The sequence below is a fragment of the Sprattus sprattus genome, assembly GCF_963457725.1.
Source record: "Sprattus sprattus genome assembly, chromosome: 9".
Taxonomy (NCBI): Eukaryota; Metazoa; Chordata; class Actinopteri; order Clupeiformes; family Clupeidae; genus Sprattus; species Sprattus sprattus.
The window spans coordinates 29,770,229-29,788,884 of record NC_137928.1 but is presented as its reverse complement, the minus strand read 5'-3'; the positions used below and the strand labels follow the sequence as shown (position 1 = coordinate 29,788,884).

The following is an 18,656-nucleotide window of genomic DNA, read 5'->3' as shown; positions in this document are numbered from 1 at the left end:
GATGAAAACCCACCTCAAAGATCTGTGCAAAGTGTGTGTCTCTGTTGGAAAACATGGCGTGGATGCAGTGGATGGCGTACTTGGCCTGGCGAGGAGGGCCTTTCTTGGCTTTGTGCTGCAGTACTGGCATTAGGACCCTAGGGGATAGAAGAGGAGCACAAAGAAAGAGGAATCTTGTTAGAAAAGCACTGGGCCATGTCAGCTGTGTCAGATGACTGATTTAAAGCCTTATAAATATCCACAGACCTTGCTCTACCCTTCTGAGCCTACACCTCACTGACAATGTGAATGGCAGTCAGGCTGGCTGCTGAGATTGCACACTCACGATTTGATTTGTGGGAAGCTCTCCTCCAGCTTGCCCCCAGTGTTCTTGAAGATCTGCAGGGCAGCCTCTGCCACCTTCTCGTCGTCCATCTTTAAGCAGCTCAGCAGGGACTCAAAGGTCTCGGCCGAGTGGAAGGACACAGGGTGAGTGAAGGACAGGACCTGAGGGTAGGTACAGCATGACCACAAACCCCTGCTCCAGACACACACATCCTGCTGCAAGCTCAAAAATCAATACTTTTTATAATAGATTCGTCTCTACTTCAAATACTTCTGCTGTGCTTTGTCAAGGAGCTCATTACATGTAATGACTCAGGTCGTTACTTTTAAGAGCATTTCCAATATCAGGAAGCAACATGCTGAGCTTAAACAAACACAGGGCCCCTGCAATGGTAACTATTTGCTATAAACAAAAGGATCTTTAAGTTATCCATAAGACATTACATCCATCTCGTCATTTCTCGTCAACAAACTTCTTGGGAGCTAATCTGCCCAAAGTGATTTAAACAAATGACTGTTGTACCTTCAACAGCTCCAGGCCTGCACGGATGGCCTGCTCCGTTGGCACTCCTTCATCCTCATCATCCGCTGTGCCTTCTATGGATTTGTTCACCTGTTTGACAAGGGCACTGCGGCACAGAAGGAGGGGTTACAACCCTAACATATCAGCAAGACCTACAGTGAAAGAGCGAGGCTGAGAACAAGGTACCTGATGGATTCTGTATCAATATGAACAGGGGCAATCCGTTCCAACAGGAATTTCACCATTTCCAGGAAAGGATTGCTTGGCTGTTTTGGGCTTCCTAGTTTCTTAGTTATGTCTCTCTGTGGGAAGACAGAACAAATCATAACCACTGATTATTGCAGTGTAGTAAAGTTCGATGTAAAGATAGCACACACTTCATCTCAGACTTAGGTGAGCAGCTGAGGTCTAAAGGCCAAATCCTGAGTGCAGGGTTGGGTGCCTGCTGACTTCTTTCTGATGCCGTCTATGGGAACATTCCATCATTGTCAGCCCAAACTAGGGATGCAAATGATTAATCGACTTTAGAATAATTGTCGATTAAGAGGTTGCTCGATCAAAATGTATTAATCACGATTAATCGCTAGAGGGCGCTAGCGCGAGAGACCGGTTGAAAACAAATGTTCTCTGTGTAATGCGGTATTGAAATACAATAGTTCCACAAGCTCCCTCAGTTATCATTTGAACACCGTGCATGCTGCTGTCCTGCATGGCACCACCAGTTCACCTGGTCAACCTAAAATCACAGCTACACTGTATTATACCTTCTCTCGCTTACTGCCGCGAGTTATGGCTTATAGTCTTAAAACTCAGGTTAGCTAATAGCTCGTTAGCGGGCTAGCTCACTGAGACTTCATAGAGTTAGCTACCTAGCTCGTTAGCGGGCTAGCTCACCTTGCTATGAATGTGAATATCTCTGTCTACTCCCGCGCTAACGTGTGCCCGCGAGTTTGGCTCATGAGAGTTAGTAAGTAAGTAAGTAAGAGTTGAGTTGGCTATTTAGCTTGATAGCGGACTTGCTCACTCAGGCTTAATGATTAGATACCTAGCTCGTTAGCGGGCTAGCTTACCTTTGCCTGATGGCTTGTCATTGAGAATGTAACTACTCTATCGCTCACTACCGTGAGCACGAGTTAAACTTCAGAGAGTTCTGTTGGCTATTTAGCTTGTAATAGCCTAGATGCAGTTTCTTCATAATCTATAGCAGTATTGCCAACATTGTGGTGTGCCAATCTGTACTCAATGGTTCCAAAATTAGTATTTTCCCCACTAAATTAGTATTTTTCCTTAAGTGAAATCTGTACTGCGGTAATGGGTTCCACGTGCAAAAGTTTGATATGTACTTGTAAAAGAAACACTATTTTGGCATTCAGCCTACAAATGTAGACTTATTTGTAGTCTTTAAGATCACTTTTTGAGAAGGCGTCTTGTCTTCATCACGTGAATTTGGCTGTGTCATAGTGTATTTTGGCAAACTTTTTATAATGTGGTGGAAGTATCTCATATTTTATAAGCTTCTGTACACAAAATGCAACCCTTATAAAATCAAATCAAGGCTGAACAGGTGACCTTCTCAGTCAGGGTCATGCCACTGGACTGGTTCTCAAAACCCATTGACAGCAGACTCTTATTCCCTTGGACTTTGGTGCTGGCTGTTTTTTGTTTAATGGAAGACATGTGTGTCTTAACATCATAGAGCCCACTGTGGGCAATGCTAAATGTGGACCGAAATACTGTATAGTGCAAAAGGCATGACTGGTAGACACAGGACTTTAACTAATATAAGTGTATTCTTTGGTTTAACTCTGGGAGAAAGTCTGTTTCCTAGGAAATGGCTTCTTCTATTTTTCCCAGCCATTTTTTTAGATTATAAAGTTTGCATGCTATATTTAAAAACTTGAAATGAGAAAAAAATGAGAACTTGTTCGTCCACAACAGAAAGATTGTGCTAAATGAAAAGACTCAGTAAGGCAAATTGAGCGAAGTAAGAAAGGAGCTCGATTAAATGGAATACCGTGGCCGCGAAAGTACTGCTCGACAACGACCACAAGAGCAGTGACAGCGGTGCTCGTGTCAGTTTTTTGCCACGGGAATAACTACAAATGCGGTCTGTTCCTACTTCAGTCTTTTGTCTGTTCATTTAGCTCACTCTTTTGACAGAAATATACCTCTATTCGAATGGAAATTCTGCGTTAACCATTCGTATTTGTATTAGAAAAATATATATCGCTCGAGTCAAGAAAGTTTTATTCTTGATCATTAGTTTAATGATTGGGGTTCCATATTACTGAGCAGTAGTTGATTAAAAAAGAAAACATCGCAGAAACGTACCCAAATATGTTGGTGACGGCCATTTGTAAAATAAGAGCAGATGCAACAAGGTAACTTTATCCATCAACGTCAAAAGTAAATAGTCTTCAAAACGATAAAACACATTCCCAATCGCCTGTGCGCACTTAAATAGATAACAATGAACCAAACTCCCCTATTGGTTTCCATGTCGCTGCAGCTATAATATCGACCAATCAGCACAAACGTATCACGTCGTTCAATTTAAACAAAAATGGCGCCCTCCGCGTTAGTAAGCAGGAGGCCAAATCATGACACATTTTTGCTTATTTCTCGAGTTACCGCAAATATTCTATTCAATAAATAATATTGCAAGTTGACCCTAAATTCGTATGAATGAGTCATTATATTCGTATCGCCGTATTTCCACCACATTTTCGTATTAGTACGGATCAATTCGTACGAGTTGGCATCACTGCTATAGGCTCAATAATATTCTTTTTGGCTCTATTTAATTTCTTCTATTCTTTTTTGTTTTATGTCTGTTTCAAATGCAAGAACTGAGCCAGTCCATAATTTATTTCTTTTTTTTTAAATTAATGAATGGATTTTGTTATACCATAAAAAAAACTTTTCTGCTTTCTTTTCCTAATGCATAATTACTTGAGGAATGTATAATAGAATAGAATAGAATTATCATAATGTAATGTAATATAATAATAATAGGGCCTATTTTTAAAGGCCCTATTGAAGCACTGAAACTCAGGTGAAAAACGCCGCTTATCAATTAATTGAAAGTCGATCGATAAGATTATCAACTAATGATTAATGAATTAATCGATAATTTGCATCCCTAGCCCAAACAATGTGCCAAACTCACACCTATATGTTTCCACTTACAAAGATCAATAAGACCTGGTCTGAAATAATGAGTCAAATGTGAGCTCATACCACGCAGCCCTCGGCCTGTTTGCAGGAGCAGGCTGGGCTTACTAGGGTCTCCAGCTGCTTTCTGATCTTCTCATCCTCCTCCAAGACCTGGGCCAGCTTCTTCACAAAGTCCTGGGCTTTCCCCGGATCTGGCAGATTCCCTGTTTACAACACAGAGACCAAGTCCACAATGCAGCCAGACTTGAGACCAGAGATTGAGAGCACTTAAGTAGTGAAATGGATTGGATACATACTGGTGATCACCATGACCTTAGAGAACACTGCCTTGTTGTAGGAGTCCGACTGAAACACACAAGACACAAAATCCGTCAGAACTTGACATAAATCATTATTTTCAAAGGCCCTATGATTTATGCAGATGGAATCGTAAAATCTAATAGTACAATATGAAATCTTGGTTACATGAGGAAAAAATAAAACATAAGACAGAATGGTAGAAATTAAATGGAATTTGGGATATTTCACAGGGCCCTAATTTTCTCAAATACGAGTATCAATTCATGACTATATTCATTTCAATACTTACTTTTGGCTGCTTCACAAGATCTAGCAGATCCTTCACGTTGTGTCGTAGCATGTTTTGACATTTCCACATTTCATTCAGAGCTCTTGACAAACAAAAGGCCCAAATATGTTACACACAGACATACCATTCCACTGATTAAAAGATGGTAATGTACGTGTGTGTGTGTGTGTGTGTGTGTGTGTGTGTGTGTGTGTACTTACTTGACTGCATTCTGGTCCAATGTAGCATACAAGTAGTAGAGACACTTCATCCTCTCAGTGGTCTCCAGGTTGTGAGGGACCATGTACTGTGCAAAGATGCGCTCAACAAGCAGCCTATGAGAGATGGATGAGAGGTTTCAGAAGAATCGAGACACTACTTTGTTGCAGCAAACAAGGCAGGTTAAAATGGCGTAGACTACTGCTTTAGAGGGAAATGCTGCTGTTCAAAATCTGTCCAGTTTCAAACACAACGCTATTCCCTGCTAAACTGAAAATGGACCTTGTATCTGGAGGGAAAACTCTCATGACCCTCACAGATGCAGCTACAATGCTTGAAAAGATTGGTATCCACGTCCAATTAGACAAAAGGGAGATACCTTTACACAGTAATTGGACCGAGGCATTGACAACAAACAGAGCTGATTTATCAATAATAACAAATTAGACAACACTAAACTGTGAGTAGTAAAGTAAAAACTGAATTATCAGAACCTGATTCATTTTATTTTAAAGGCATTACGTTTGTGGCAAGTGATAATATTGGAACTGAGACTACATGATATTAATAATGGGTTCTCCTCAGCCGAGAAACGTTCTTTTCTCTTTTGGAGTCCTTAGCCAAAGGTGACTTGCTTGCATGTAGCCTAGTGGCGATAGCTCTGTGTGTACATCCCCGGAGAGACCGGTCACAACTCCTCTTTGTTGAGACTGATTTTATGTTTGTTCAATCAGTCAGGCTTTTGTTCTTTTTTGTTTATTTTTTTTCACAATGGTGGATGTTAATGTTTATAAAGAACAACTGAAAATGCTATCAAATTAAATTCTTAGAAATGCATCACAAGACCACAAGAACACCCAGAACCCAACAGAACTTAGGGAGATGAGAAAGGCCTTAGACAAACCTTTGTCTTATAAAGCAGAGGGAGCCTTGAGAGACTCCAAGCATAGATATTATTCAATTCAATATTTTAATTCAATTTTATTTATATAGCGCCATAACCATACAATTCCCTCTAGGCGCTTAACAGAGCCCAGAGCCTGAACCCCCTTATATACTATATATATTATGAGATGGGGAACAGAGCTAGCCGCCTTCTGGACTGGACTCCCTGGAGAGTTTTATAAATACTTAATAGATGATTTAGTACCGATATTAACAAGGGTGTTTGAATATTCTTTATCCAAAGATTACCCGCATGGTCACAGACCATCCATCATATCTGTGATTCATAAAGAGGGAAAGGATCCACTCTGTGAGAGTTATAGACCCATTTGTTTAATTTGCAACAACCAGAACTTATTGACCAGTAATTTTGCACGTAGAGTTCTAAAACAAAGCTGATTAAACCAGACCAAACAGGGTTTATCCCCAACAGACAAGGCACTAACAATATAAGAAGAACTTTAAACATTATTACCTGTGCCAAAAAAAAAATAAGCAGACATCCATGCTAATCAGCTGCACAGAATGCATTTGATACTTCAAACTGGGACTTTCTGAAGAAAGCATTTTCTGCTATGGAATTTCATCAAATTTGTAGAATGGGTCAAAGTTTTACACAAAATTCCAAAAGCACATGTTTGAATGAACAGATGCTGCTCTGAGTTCTTTGGCTTACAGAGAGGGGTGAGGAAAGGAGATTGCCTCAGTGCCCTGCTCTTTGCTATAAACATCGAAGCTCTGGCAGCTTCAATAAGACAAAATAACTAATTAAGTGCCTTAATACAATGTTATTGTTTTGGCGCTATATAAATAAAATGTAATTGAACTAGAGAAGGGCATGAACTAATTGTCCAGTGAATGGACCTTCCAGACACAGGTGTCGTTATACTACAATCACTTGAGACACATTCACTGCACACTGATCTCCTTTTCACTAATTGTGAGACTTCTAGCACCAATTGGCTGGACCTCTGTTGAATTAGGTCAGTCTATTTAAAGGGGGTGAATACTTATGCAATCACTTATTTTCAATTATATATTTGTATTTCATTTACATAACTGTGTAGAAATCTGTTTTCACTTTGACATTAAAGAGGGCTATTTTGTGAATTTTATTGTCCAAAAAGCCAACTTATATTGACCATGACTGATTTATAAAAGCAATAAAAGGGTAAAACATCCAAGGGGGTGAATACTTATGCAAGGCACTGTATATGTGAAGCAGCACTCACCGATCATCTATGCTGTTCTGGTAGTATATGTGAAGCAGCTTGTCCTTGATCCAGGAGACCTGCTTGGAAGCTTCCTTCCCCCCCTCTCCCTGCAGGGAATACTTTTTGTAGATCTGCGCCAGACCCATCATTGCCTCTTTACGAACCCTCCACTGGAAGAGAATAAGGCAGGTTGAACAGTCACTATTATTGTAGTAAATTACAAGGGCAGTGCATTTCAGTATGGCTAGGATATGTCATTTTTTAGTTTGACAGGGAAAAGAGTATTTCTGATATTTAAAACAGTATGATTTGATTCAGGCAAATTAAAAACTTAAAATGGCATTCAATGAACACTCTGGTGTATATTAAGCAGCTTCCTAGGGGTATAAACCTTATATTCTGCTTTAACCATGTGAGGCTACAATCATGACAAATTTCACGTGGATTGCCTGAGTCTTAGTACATTATATTGTTGACCCAAAATATGTGAGAAAAAAACACAGCGGTTTATTTTATGACTTCCAAGGATATGTTTACGAAATCAAAATTACTGTACCATTAACAGTAGAATAATTATTTTTAGGAGATGAGAATCTAGCTTTTTTCATGTCCAAGGGTGCCAGTATTTCCGCCCATGACTGTATATAAAAATCAAGAGTGCCAGACAGGCTAACACATACCCTTTTATCCAGGGTTCTCTCCCTCACAAAGTTCAAGAGATGATCATTGACAAGAGCCAAGTCTTTTTTGGCTGCAGTTACGATGGAGACGATGACATCATGCCGGATAGCCTCCTCAGGGTCATGGGATCTCACCTTCAGGTACTCTAGGATTCAGACACAGCAACATGTCAAGGAGCTCTAGGCAGCCAGGGCAGCTGGCATGGTTTTAGATATCTGCTCATGAAGCAGTTGCTCTGTTCTATGTGGACATACAGACATTACATACCTGTTAGGTCCTTTGCCAGGTCAGGGTGGTTCATAAGGCAGTGACTGGCAAACTTCACACACTCTAAGCGAATGGGAACATGGATGTCATTAAACCTGCAAGATCAAGAAGAGAAGGCATCAGCTAGATTCAAAATACACCAATGAGAAGGGTAATGTTTACACTGTTCAACAAATATGAACACATTACTAGTTTAGCAAAGAGAAATTTGTGATAATAACCATACCTCCCAAGATAGCACTGCCAAAGGGGTTTGTTCTGTGAGGCTAGTTCAGAGTCCTTTGCCCCAAACATCTTTGCCAAAAGCTTCACAACTTGAAGACGTTCATCATTATCGTTACTCTAAAGACAAAATAATTATACTTTTACAGTATATATTAGGCCTGCAACAACAAATCAATGTAATTGACTAAAATTGACAATACAAATTGCAAACAAATACTAATGCTGTGAAAACATTGGGCCTCATTCTCGAACGCAGTTAAGAACGAGTTAAGAAGATATTCCTTCTTAAATCCACTTACGACAATCCCGGGACAATTCTGGCATTCATGAAAGTTCTCTCATCTCGTATTCGTTCCTAACTAAGACCAGAATTTAAAAACGCTAAATAGCATTTATAAATTGGCCAGATCTTAAGGGTTGAATTTGTGAGAAATCGTTGGTAATTGCGTTCACATCAATCCTACAGACATCCTCAGATAAAAATTATAATAATAATAAATATAACATTCATAGTCATGATTCTAGGAGGCACCGTGATGTCCTAAAATAAAAAAAACACTAACGAACATTGCCAATGTAAGTGTATGAATACAAAAATAAGCACTAAACTCAACCTCGTGGATATAGCCAGACAGCAGCAGCAGATCCCACCTCCCACCCCTTCAGCCAATCATTGAACAGAGGCTTCTCCAAGCTTGCCATTTTAGAGAAGACGCTAGTTTGATTTTTTTTTTATAAACCAGCTAGCGAGCAGTTGCATACATTATCTGGCTAGCTAGCAGTTGCCTACATTATCTTAAAAAAACAATACTTTGATAGTAGTCTTAGAGTTTTATTTAAGCAGTGTGTGTGTAAACCTATATATCCTATGTGTGATGGTAATAATAATATTAATGCGATATATACAAATCCATATCCAAAGACTGGTGGCTGCCGAATTAGCAGTCAACCTACCTTACTCTGTACGTTTAGATGCTTTACAGGTAGCTGTAAGCCATTAGATGCCTGGGAAATATTTATTATCTATAAATAACAGCTCATCTTTATCTTTTTAACCAGATTTGTAAACAGGTCGCGATCAACATGCTCAATAGGTACAATAGGCTACCTTGGTTAAAAATCGAATTACGGTAGAGTCATGCTAGCATTGTGCTAAATAATTAGACAGCTAGCATTAATACGTGGTGTTTACATAGTCACTTATTGTATATGGCATAAATATTATTCTAAAACACCTTCACTAGTTGTTTTAAGCAGATTTGTAAGCAATTCATCACGTATGCAATGTACGTCAGCGGAAATGTTCTGAATAGTATGTTTCAAGTAGGCTACAGCCGAACCCTCATTCTGTTTTGATCAATAGTAATCGAGTTGATAAGTCTGATCTATACGCAACTGTGAGGTGCGCGAATGGACAGAGCGGCCAGCTGCCAATCACTTAATTACTCAACCTGCGTATGCATCCTGACTTCATCCGTCGGCGGTTTCAATATTCATAGCTTTCAATTTATTAAAATATCTGCAAAGTTGAGAACTTACACAGGTGTAGGCTTTTACTTGATTTGTCTACCCCTTTGAACGAGTACCAGTAGAACACTGGGCCTTGGGAAGGCAGACAACAGCATTGGTTTATCAATGAAAGCTCCGAATATAATAATATTAATATTATAATTGATAAACCGGTGCGGTTGCATTTTTTTTGCGTGTACTTGACCGGTGCTCGCTTTCCGCTTTGACATGACTGTCGATTGTGTTGCTTTCGAGTTGCTTTTGCGTAAATTCTGTCGATTCTGACAGCACACGTCTCTACGATTGCATGCCCTTATAAGGAGCTGACGGGGCGTGTATGTATGCAAATCAAGGTGTACAATCATGCACGTTCAATTTAAGTCCTCTTTCGGGGAGCACAGCTGAGAACACTTTAACTGTGTAAGAACACATTTCCAGGCGTTCATGAATCTGGTGGAAATCTTTTCTTACATTGGTCTTTCGAAATTTAGAAGAAGATATTTAAGAAGACACTTAAGAAAAAAATTGTGAATGAGGCACATTGTTCCTAATAAAGTACATACATTAGTCAGCTGCTCTGCTCCCTGACTTTGTGTAGGCTACTTGCACAAACTCTGCCTATACCTACCCATCCCGTCACTCTGTCATGCATTGATTCTACCCCACTCATAATACATCGACATATTCTGTGCTAGACTATCTACCCTTAAACTAAATTATTGACACAATCAATATAGTTTTATGTTTCATTGCTATACTAACCCTTTTTTTACTATTTACAATATATACGGTTACAGCCAAAACAAGACTAAAACAAGTGTGTGTGTGTGTGTGTGTGTGTGTGTGGAATACATCAATATGAATTTATAAGTAAGTAAGACGAGAGTGAAAGAGCACCTTGAGTTTGAACTCCAGCTGAGGCAGGACAGACAGCAGGAGGTGGCTGTCAATGTTGTACAGCTCCAGGATCAGGTCAAAAACATGTTCTGACAGATCACTTACTGAAGTCTTCCCCAGCATCAGGACCAGATTGAAAAACTATGTAACAAAAATACATGTAAACCAGAAATACATCAAGAAAGTAGCGTGACAAATCATTAAAACCCCTTGGGCCCCATGGTTTTCAAATAGCTCCTCAAAATAGTTACAGGGTGTAGTGATTGCAAAAACACCTATGAAACTGGACAACCCCTCAAAACATAGAACACAATGAACAACTCACATTAGTGATGTAGGGCTCTATTGCTTGAGCTGTCCGCTTCAGCAAAGCCTTCGCCAGGTCATAGGCTTGCTTGTTCAGATTCTGTGTGGAAAAAGATGTTGATGTACGTAATGAAATTTCTGTCCTGAATGACAATGTGCAACATGCTGCGGAATGCTGTACTCCTCACCAGGGAGTCAGGATTTGGAAAGTTAGCTTCAGGTTGTTAGCATTAAAATGGACTGCAGACATCTTTTAAAAGGTCCTCCCATGGTTGCTCACTTCTGATCACGAGCCAATTAGACACCACATAAGATATGACAATTGGACCTAAACAAATTGTGTCTATGCAGATTAGTTGATGCTGAGCGCTGCCCACACCTAGTTGGCCTGCCACGGCACAAATATATATAATAGTGCTGTCAAACGATTAAAATATTTAATCGCGATTAATCGCATTTTTGTCATAGTTAACTAAAAATTCATCGCGATTAATCACACATTTTTTTTTAATCGCAAATTTGTATCTATTCTAAATGTCTAAATGTAATTTTATCTTATTTAATTAATTAAATAAATAAATAAATAAAGCTTTATTTGTATAGCACCTTTCATACAAAAAAAAAATGCAGCTCAAAGTGCTTTACATAGAGACACAATCAGCATACCTGCAAACTCGGAAGGGTTGAAAAAGGTGACAAACCAAACCCCTGTAGGGGGGTCTGGGGGCATCCCCCCCAGATTTTTTTTTGCGATTTGAACATGTAAATTAAAGAAGAAAATAAATAGGGAAAAGACAACATTTGCTTAGGGTAAAACTTTTTATTAATACATCATTATAATTTAATCTATTAAATAGCTAATAATTTAAAACTCATTTTTTTTTTTTTTTTGGCCTGGACCAGCCTTTCAAGGGCCCGTTTCCTTTGCTTGGCCATGTGCCTCTTTCGGGCCACACTCTCTCCATCCACCACTTCCGCCCTATTCTGAGCAGCACTGGTGGATGGCTGGCAGCCAAATTCCACCCTCCTCTCCCTCACTTTATTTAACCTTTTTTGTCGCTGGGCTTTGTCCCTTGTTCCAGCCGAGCAAATGTTGCTACAGAGCCTCCAATCTACAACACCAAGCTTAACATCGTCGCGTTTAAACATTTCGACCCCACTCTGCTTCCTGCACAGCAGAGCATATTTTACTGTCTGGACAGCACTAAACGTGGAGATGTTCATGCTGGTAGACCTTATGTCGATGATGTTGCCCATGACGTTGAAAGAAGATTCAACCAGGGGACCATGGAAAATTGACATGGCAGCCTTTACTGCTTGACACAGGCCTGGATATTTCCCAGTATCAAAGACAGAGGCCCACCACTTCACAACATCCTCTCCATCTTCGTAACAGGGCAGCGTCTGGTCCACATTGTATCTCAAAACCTCCTGGTGTGTGTCAGCATCAGGTGGCAGCAGGTGACCCATCAGCTCAATGAGTTTTCTCAGTTTGGCTAAAGTTTGAGAATGCCCTCTCACAACTGGGTCCATGGCCGACAAAGACTGAAGGGTTTAACTTTGCAACGGCAGCTTTTTCTGCAAGTATTTGGCACATGTGTTGTAGGCCTGGGACACTTCCTGCAGGAATGGCTTCAGCAGCTGAAACAGATCAACAATACTTACTTATGTACATGCAATCATACAAACCCTGCAGAGACTCCTAATTAATCATTAATCACTCTAATTACTGTACACAATTTGATGTACTCACAGGGTGCTGTGGATATGCCGCTCTAAATCGGTCAGCCTCCCGCCCCACATATATCTCCCTCGAAGGTAGCAGCTTGTTGTCGATCTCCAGGGTAGCCAGAGTTTTGGGCATCAGGTTAAGGTGTTCGGATTTGACAAAGCAGGCAAGGAAGTTCAAGAAAACTTGCAGCTGTTTGTCATGAAGAGTATGCACAAGTGTCTGACTGCCCTATAAAGAAAATAACATGAACAATGTGGTTCAATGTACCAAAATGCACACGAGGAATGCATACCAATTATAACTTAGGTATCTAGAAAGTTAAATACTAGTATTCACCTCGTTATGGAAAAGCATAAAAGGACATATCCAAGGACCTCAAAGAAAATGTGGCATCGATCGCTATGATTTTTTTTGATCCAGGTACCACAGAATCCTGTTCCATTTTTATCATCATCATCCAATTCTCATGGTTTAAGATTTTTTTTTCCCTTTTCTCATTTCGAAAAACCTGACGAGAAATGTAGCATTCAATGTTCAACTTACCTGGAAGACCATTACATACTCCTTAAGGATGGCAAGCACTCCTGTATAGACACTGAGGTGCAGCTCAGTTATGGTGGCTTCATGCCACACCTTCCGAATCACCCATTTCTTCCGGTCTTTACCCAGCTGCGTCATGCCTGGAAAAATCAAAGGCATAACAAAGCTCTTTACAAAAACTAACAATCTTTTGGCTACCATAGTGCAGGTAAGCAATCCGAAAACCAAGGAGAAACAACTGCGATGCGTTACCTTTTTTTGAGGTCCTCATGAAAGGACCAAACCTGTATCTGAGCTTTTTCGCTCACTTTGTAGTCAGCAAAGAGCTGCTTTAGGGGGTCCTTGTAGAGGGCCTTGTCTTCCTTGTCCATAAAACCGTAGAATAGGACCTTGTAGGCAGGAAGCAGCCTCTGGGTGCTAATGGCAACATCATAAGCCGATAGCCAGCGATGATGAAAAAATCTTTTAGGAGCCGAACAAGCAATGCTCATGAACTGGCATATCTCTCTGAGGTATGCCAACTAAGAGAGAGAGAAAAATCTAATCAGTTTTGTATATTTTTTTAAAGGGCTTAAGAAAGATAAAAGGATTCACTTGGATGTCTCTCAGGTTAATATGACAGTACGTTTTAAAGAATTTTAGAATGTAGATTAAAATATACATCTAGAAAATACACTCTCCCAAAAGGTAAGTTACTGTAAAGATACAATTAGGTTGTTAGTGTATTAGTGTAGAGGCACGCATTGCAGTCAGTTGCATGTATCATTCTGAACTAAAAAACATCTTTATAAAAGAAATTGAATTGAATTCTAACATGGTCTGTGGCCCATTGATTATCAGTATGTAGGTCAGTGAAAAGCTTTTCTAGATGGTTGCTGAAAGGAGCTGCAAAAACCTTTGCAGCATTGTGGATGTGGTGGCAACTATCACCGTCAATATCAAGGAGGCTTGGGCAGTGGTTCTGGCGTATCCTCGTTTCCAACCCCATCTTACTGCCTCGCATGACACCACAGTAGTCCATCAGCATGCTGACCAGATTGGACCATGGGATGTTGTTCTCTTTAAAAAATGTATCTAGCAACTTCTCAAGCTTGAGAGAGTTTACTTTCAACACTTCTAAAGATCCAAGGTGTTCCACATCAACCATCTTCCTGTCTGGATTGAAATAACTAACCAGGATGGAAAGCACTTTTTTATCACCATTGGTAGTGCTTTCATCAAGGTTAATAGAAAATGGATATCTCTGGGTATTGCAGAAGATCCTTTCTGAAAAGGTGAACCCCAATCCATGCACCATTTTGTAAGCTGCCGATGTGCGTGACAGCTTGAGCCCACTCAAAGCTACTTTGTCCTCGGCCAGCACTTGGGCCAAGTTCACCATCACTGGAGCAAAGGTGAAAGGGAGTGAGTGTTCCGCAAGAGTTGCAAGAACCATCGCCTAGACAAAAAAAGCATTGTTAGATTTTCATCAGTAAAACTTTAGAAAATGCCCTGCCTTTTATCATAACCCTGTAACTGTATGGCTTAATATTCACAAACTTCCATTGTTATTGTATAGCTGTTAGAGTGTAGCCTAATTGCAATAAATTTAATTTAAATTGACTAAACACACCATGTACAATTTGTTCCGGTAATGGAGCCTTCTCTTATGTAGCCTGACATTAGCCTACTAGTAAGTGTCAAGTAGTCTATTTCAATACTTAATCATAACTAGTTATGATTTAGTGACATAGAAAACTACAAGCCTTTTTTAATACACACCTCTGCATTAGCAACCCGCTGAAATGTAGGTACAGGCACCCCTATTCTCTCTCTCATGGCTTCAGGCCCCTTGGGAGCACATTGTGCTGAGACTGGAATGACACTGGCTGTTGTCATTACAGTGCACATTACAGTGCACACCTTTTGACGATGCACCTCTGTTTGGCAATGTGCCAAACGAGCATGAGAGCCCTTGTTGCAGTAATTTATTTCTTTAAAGCAAAGGCTGCATTTGGAATACCCCGCTTTATCAATTTTTTTTAAATACTGTGACAGCAGGAAGCTGTGCTGAACTCCCTTCACCTCAGTCTTGACCTCTATTTTTAGCCAGGCCCAGCTCCATCTGCACCTCAGCCCATAATCAAGCTGTGCTACATAAATAGCGTCTTCCTCTTTAAGTTATCTCATTCTGGAAAAGAATTGACCAAATATTATCTGCTGGGTCAGGGGTCCTTTTCCTGCCAGAGCAGGAAGTTCCATCACTCATTTAAGGCCATATTGACACTTGACTTCTTTTTTTTAGATGCTCGAAATTAACTTGGCTGGTAGATGGAAAAAATTACCAGCCATCATATTTTTTACCAACCAAAACTAAACCTAGCATTTCAGACCTACTCTGACATTGTTTGACATAAACAGCCTTTATATAATGTAAAGGTTGTTTATGTCAAACAATTATCAAATCAAATACATTTTTATATTTCTTTACTATTCTGTGCTATAAATGTAATTTATGCATGATTCCAATCATTTACAGCATTTTTGTAATCAAAATCGCTGAATTTGCGTATGGTCTGTTCAAACAGACAGGCAACAGCGACACGGTGAGGCAGTGACGAGCTGTGCCTCATCTCAGATTGCGCATCACTCACAAACTGGGTTGAGCGCATGCGTAGAATCTATTGAGGCCGAATCTCGATTCTTCCTCTTGCCCCTTTTTCTTTGTCTTTGTCTTTGTCTTAACCCTAGCACTTGCAAGTGTAAGGGCCAAGGGCTGAAAACGTTCCCCCGAAATGAGACGCCACTCGGTTTCGGGTACGTCACTTGGCGTCCCTGGATAATACAGGATGGCACATGTAAAGCACAGGTCGATGTCTTCAAACAAGTGCTGTCATTCACAGATATCAAACGGAATTCGCGGATAAGTTATCTGTAGACATGCGCGACTGACAGTGGTGGAATGTAACGAAGTATTTTTACTTCGTTACTGTACTTCGTTACATTTTTACGTATCTGTACTTTACTTAAGTAAAAATAATAGTGCATACTTTTTACTTTTACTTCGTTACATTTTGCAGCTATTATCTATACTTTTACTCCGCTACATTTCTACAATATGTGTCGTTATTCGTTACATTTTATGAACACAGTTTCGCCAAACTGTTGCCTACACAAAAATATGGATTGCGTTACTTTAGGACGTTTCAACCAATCAGGTGGCTCTATCAGCTCCAATGACAGCAGAGTGTGTATTTGGCAGCAGAACTACGGTAGCCTTGCCTGTTTTGCTTAAACATTCGACAAGCAGCCAGACTAACAAACAACTTTTCAGCATGGATTCAGAGTCAGCCTCATCTGAGGACATATTCAAGTTCAGAGGCCCCAAGAATAACTCGTGGAGGTTTCAGTGCGTTTCCTGTCTACCTCAAAAAAGGAGTTGCTAGACTTCAAAATTCGCCTTCAAATTTGGAGAAACAGGTCGAGTTATGCAGAGTTCTTGCTATGCTAAGTTAATGTCTATGACTTTTGCATATCGTATGCGGTTACTGACATGTTTTTATACTGTTATCTATCAAAATACATGTTGACATACAGCAATAGCATCAAAATAACACGATTGTACCTTGATTATTTATTTAACGTAGTGGTAAGATAAAGCTGGTAGTTTAGCAATGTCAAGCTAACGTGAATATTTGCCTTTTTTATTGACTGGTTATTGCCTGGCATGCAAACTAAATGCTGTTGGGTTTTGGGTTACTCAATATGTTTTTTTTCCCTTTTTTGCAATCAATAGAGCATAAAACTCTGCATTTAACAACTCAATTTGTTTTTCATGTTTCATATTTCCATTTTTTACAAGTTTACAATTGAATAAAAGATTCAAAGATATAAAATTGTGTCTTTATTGGTTTGGCTTAATGGTATTAACTTTGCAAATAATCCCTGGTATATAAATTGTCATCCGCAGAATTGTAAGATAGAGTGCGAACAGTATTACAGACAATAGGCCCAATAAGTACACCAACCTTTCCAATTAACAAATGTTGTTGCTTATTATTATTACTAGTAGTGACATATGTAGAGGCATTTATTACCAGTCGCTATTACTTTATCAAAATGGCACAGCCTAGACATTGAGAGACAACCCATTGCGTGAGTACTTTTACTTTTAAAGTCAATTTAAAAGTGAGTACTTTTTACTTAAGTAGGATTGTTGATGTAGTACTTTTACTTTTACTTTCATTTTCCTGGGTACTTTTACTTAAGTACTTAACGTCAGTACTTCTTCCACCACTGGTGACTGTATGAGCTATAAAACTAGCGATTTAAAAAAAGTTTCAATTATGGTTGCAAATATATATACGACTGTATAGAGCACAAAACTAGACTGTCGTAATTGTTTTGTGGACGGTACATGTAAAGCACGGATCGATGTCTCCAAAGCAAGTGCTGTCATTCACAGATATCAAACGTAATGCATGGAGTCAGGCTAGTCCTAGCAAGCTACCATATAATCCAATGAAGTGGTGGCATACGCGCTAGCTGTAACCTAAAACTACAGTTTAAAAGCTTCTGTTAAGACCTACAATACTCTGCATCGTTCGTGTAGCACATTTCAGATCAAACCGAGTCATTATAAAACATATAAAAAGTTGTGTAGATAGCTTTATTCATGTAAAATATTCCTCACTTCAAGCAGCCATGTTTTTTTGAAAATTCCAGAGCTGGTTTCGCTGTGTGCTCTGGGATAGCCCTTGGAGGAGCAAGTAAGGTCTCGGATTATCTTAACTCCAAGGGCCATATAGCCCTCAATCTTATCCCTTAATTTTGATAAAATTGGGTATTGAGACACCACTAGCTCTCACATGAACACGCAACTTCAAGGGTAAGGGGGAAGATAAGAGGCAAGGGGAAGAATTGAGATTGGGCCTTAGTCTTTCTGATCTGACAAACCCGCAATGAAAAAGCACAGAAGGCTCAAAATATTCAAACTTTATAAACGCGGGCAATTCGCGGGCAAAATATTAGAACTTTGTATTCGCAAGCAAAATAGTAGAGCTTTGTATTCGCGGGCAAAATATTAGAACTTTGTTTTTTCGCGGGTGCCAATTTCGAGCCATGCATGATACAACCCTATGAGAAAAGAAAGAAGGCGGACGCGTTTTAGAAACGTTTTAAAAAGCGCAGCGCCCGACTCATTTTTGAGTTCAATTTTCTCAGCTTTTCAGAAAAGCGCTGGGTGACTTGAAGCGCCTTTCTGACAGCTGACCAATCAGGTCGAGGAGAGTACTTACGCGTGCACGTTCCCTAGTAACCTACTACCTTAGTTACTAACGCCCCCTGCTTTTCCCGTTTGAGGAGGATTTCATGCACCCATAAACGGTGCCTTGGCAGCCAAACTCTTCCTCATCATACGCCAAAACTAAAGCAAGTAATTGTATTTTATTCACCAAAGGAGCTAGCTAACAAAAAGCAGTCGATAACCAACGGATGAAAAAGAATCGCTAGAATGTATGATTCCCAATATTAAGGTTACAGGATTCTCGC

At 39.8% G+C, this 18,656-nt stretch overlaps 1 protein-coding gene across 1 annotated transcript in view; it reads right to left on the bottom strand.

Moving 5' to 3' along the window:
- The window catches only part of pds5b (PDS5 cohesin associated factor B), a 49,775-nt gene that overhangs the window by 17,932 nt on the left and 13,187 nt on the right, over positions 1 to 18,656 (bottom strand). Inside the window, exons 7-20 of the mRNA XM_080844296.1 lie at positions 10,875 to 10,955; positions 10,550 to 10,690; positions 8,145 to 8,260; positions 7,919 to 8,013; positions 7,651 to 7,796; positions 6,989 to 7,140; positions 4,814 to 4,927; positions 4,614 to 4,695; positions 4,321 to 4,369; positions 4,088 to 4,227; positions 1,034 to 1,149; positions 848 to 953; positions 326 to 486; positions 14 to 137 (exon numbers count right to left, since the gene is read on the bottom strand). Of these exons, the coding sequence (XP_080700422.1) occupies positions 14 to 137; positions 326 to 486; positions 848 to 953; positions 1,034 to 1,149; positions 4,088 to 4,227; positions 4,321 to 4,369; positions 4,614 to 4,695; positions 4,814 to 4,927; positions 6,989 to 7,140; positions 7,651 to 7,796; positions 7,919 to 8,013; positions 8,145 to 8,260; positions 10,550 to 10,690; positions 10,875 to 10,955 (1,623 nt within the window). The remainder of the gene's footprint in view (positions 1 to 13; positions 138 to 325; positions 487 to 847; positions 954 to 1,033; positions 1,150 to 4,087; positions 4,228 to 4,320; positions 4,370 to 4,613; positions 4,696 to 4,813; positions 4,928 to 6,988; positions 7,141 to 7,650; positions 7,797 to 7,918; positions 8,014 to 8,144; positions 8,261 to 10,549; positions 10,691 to 10,874; positions 10,956 to 18,656) is intronic.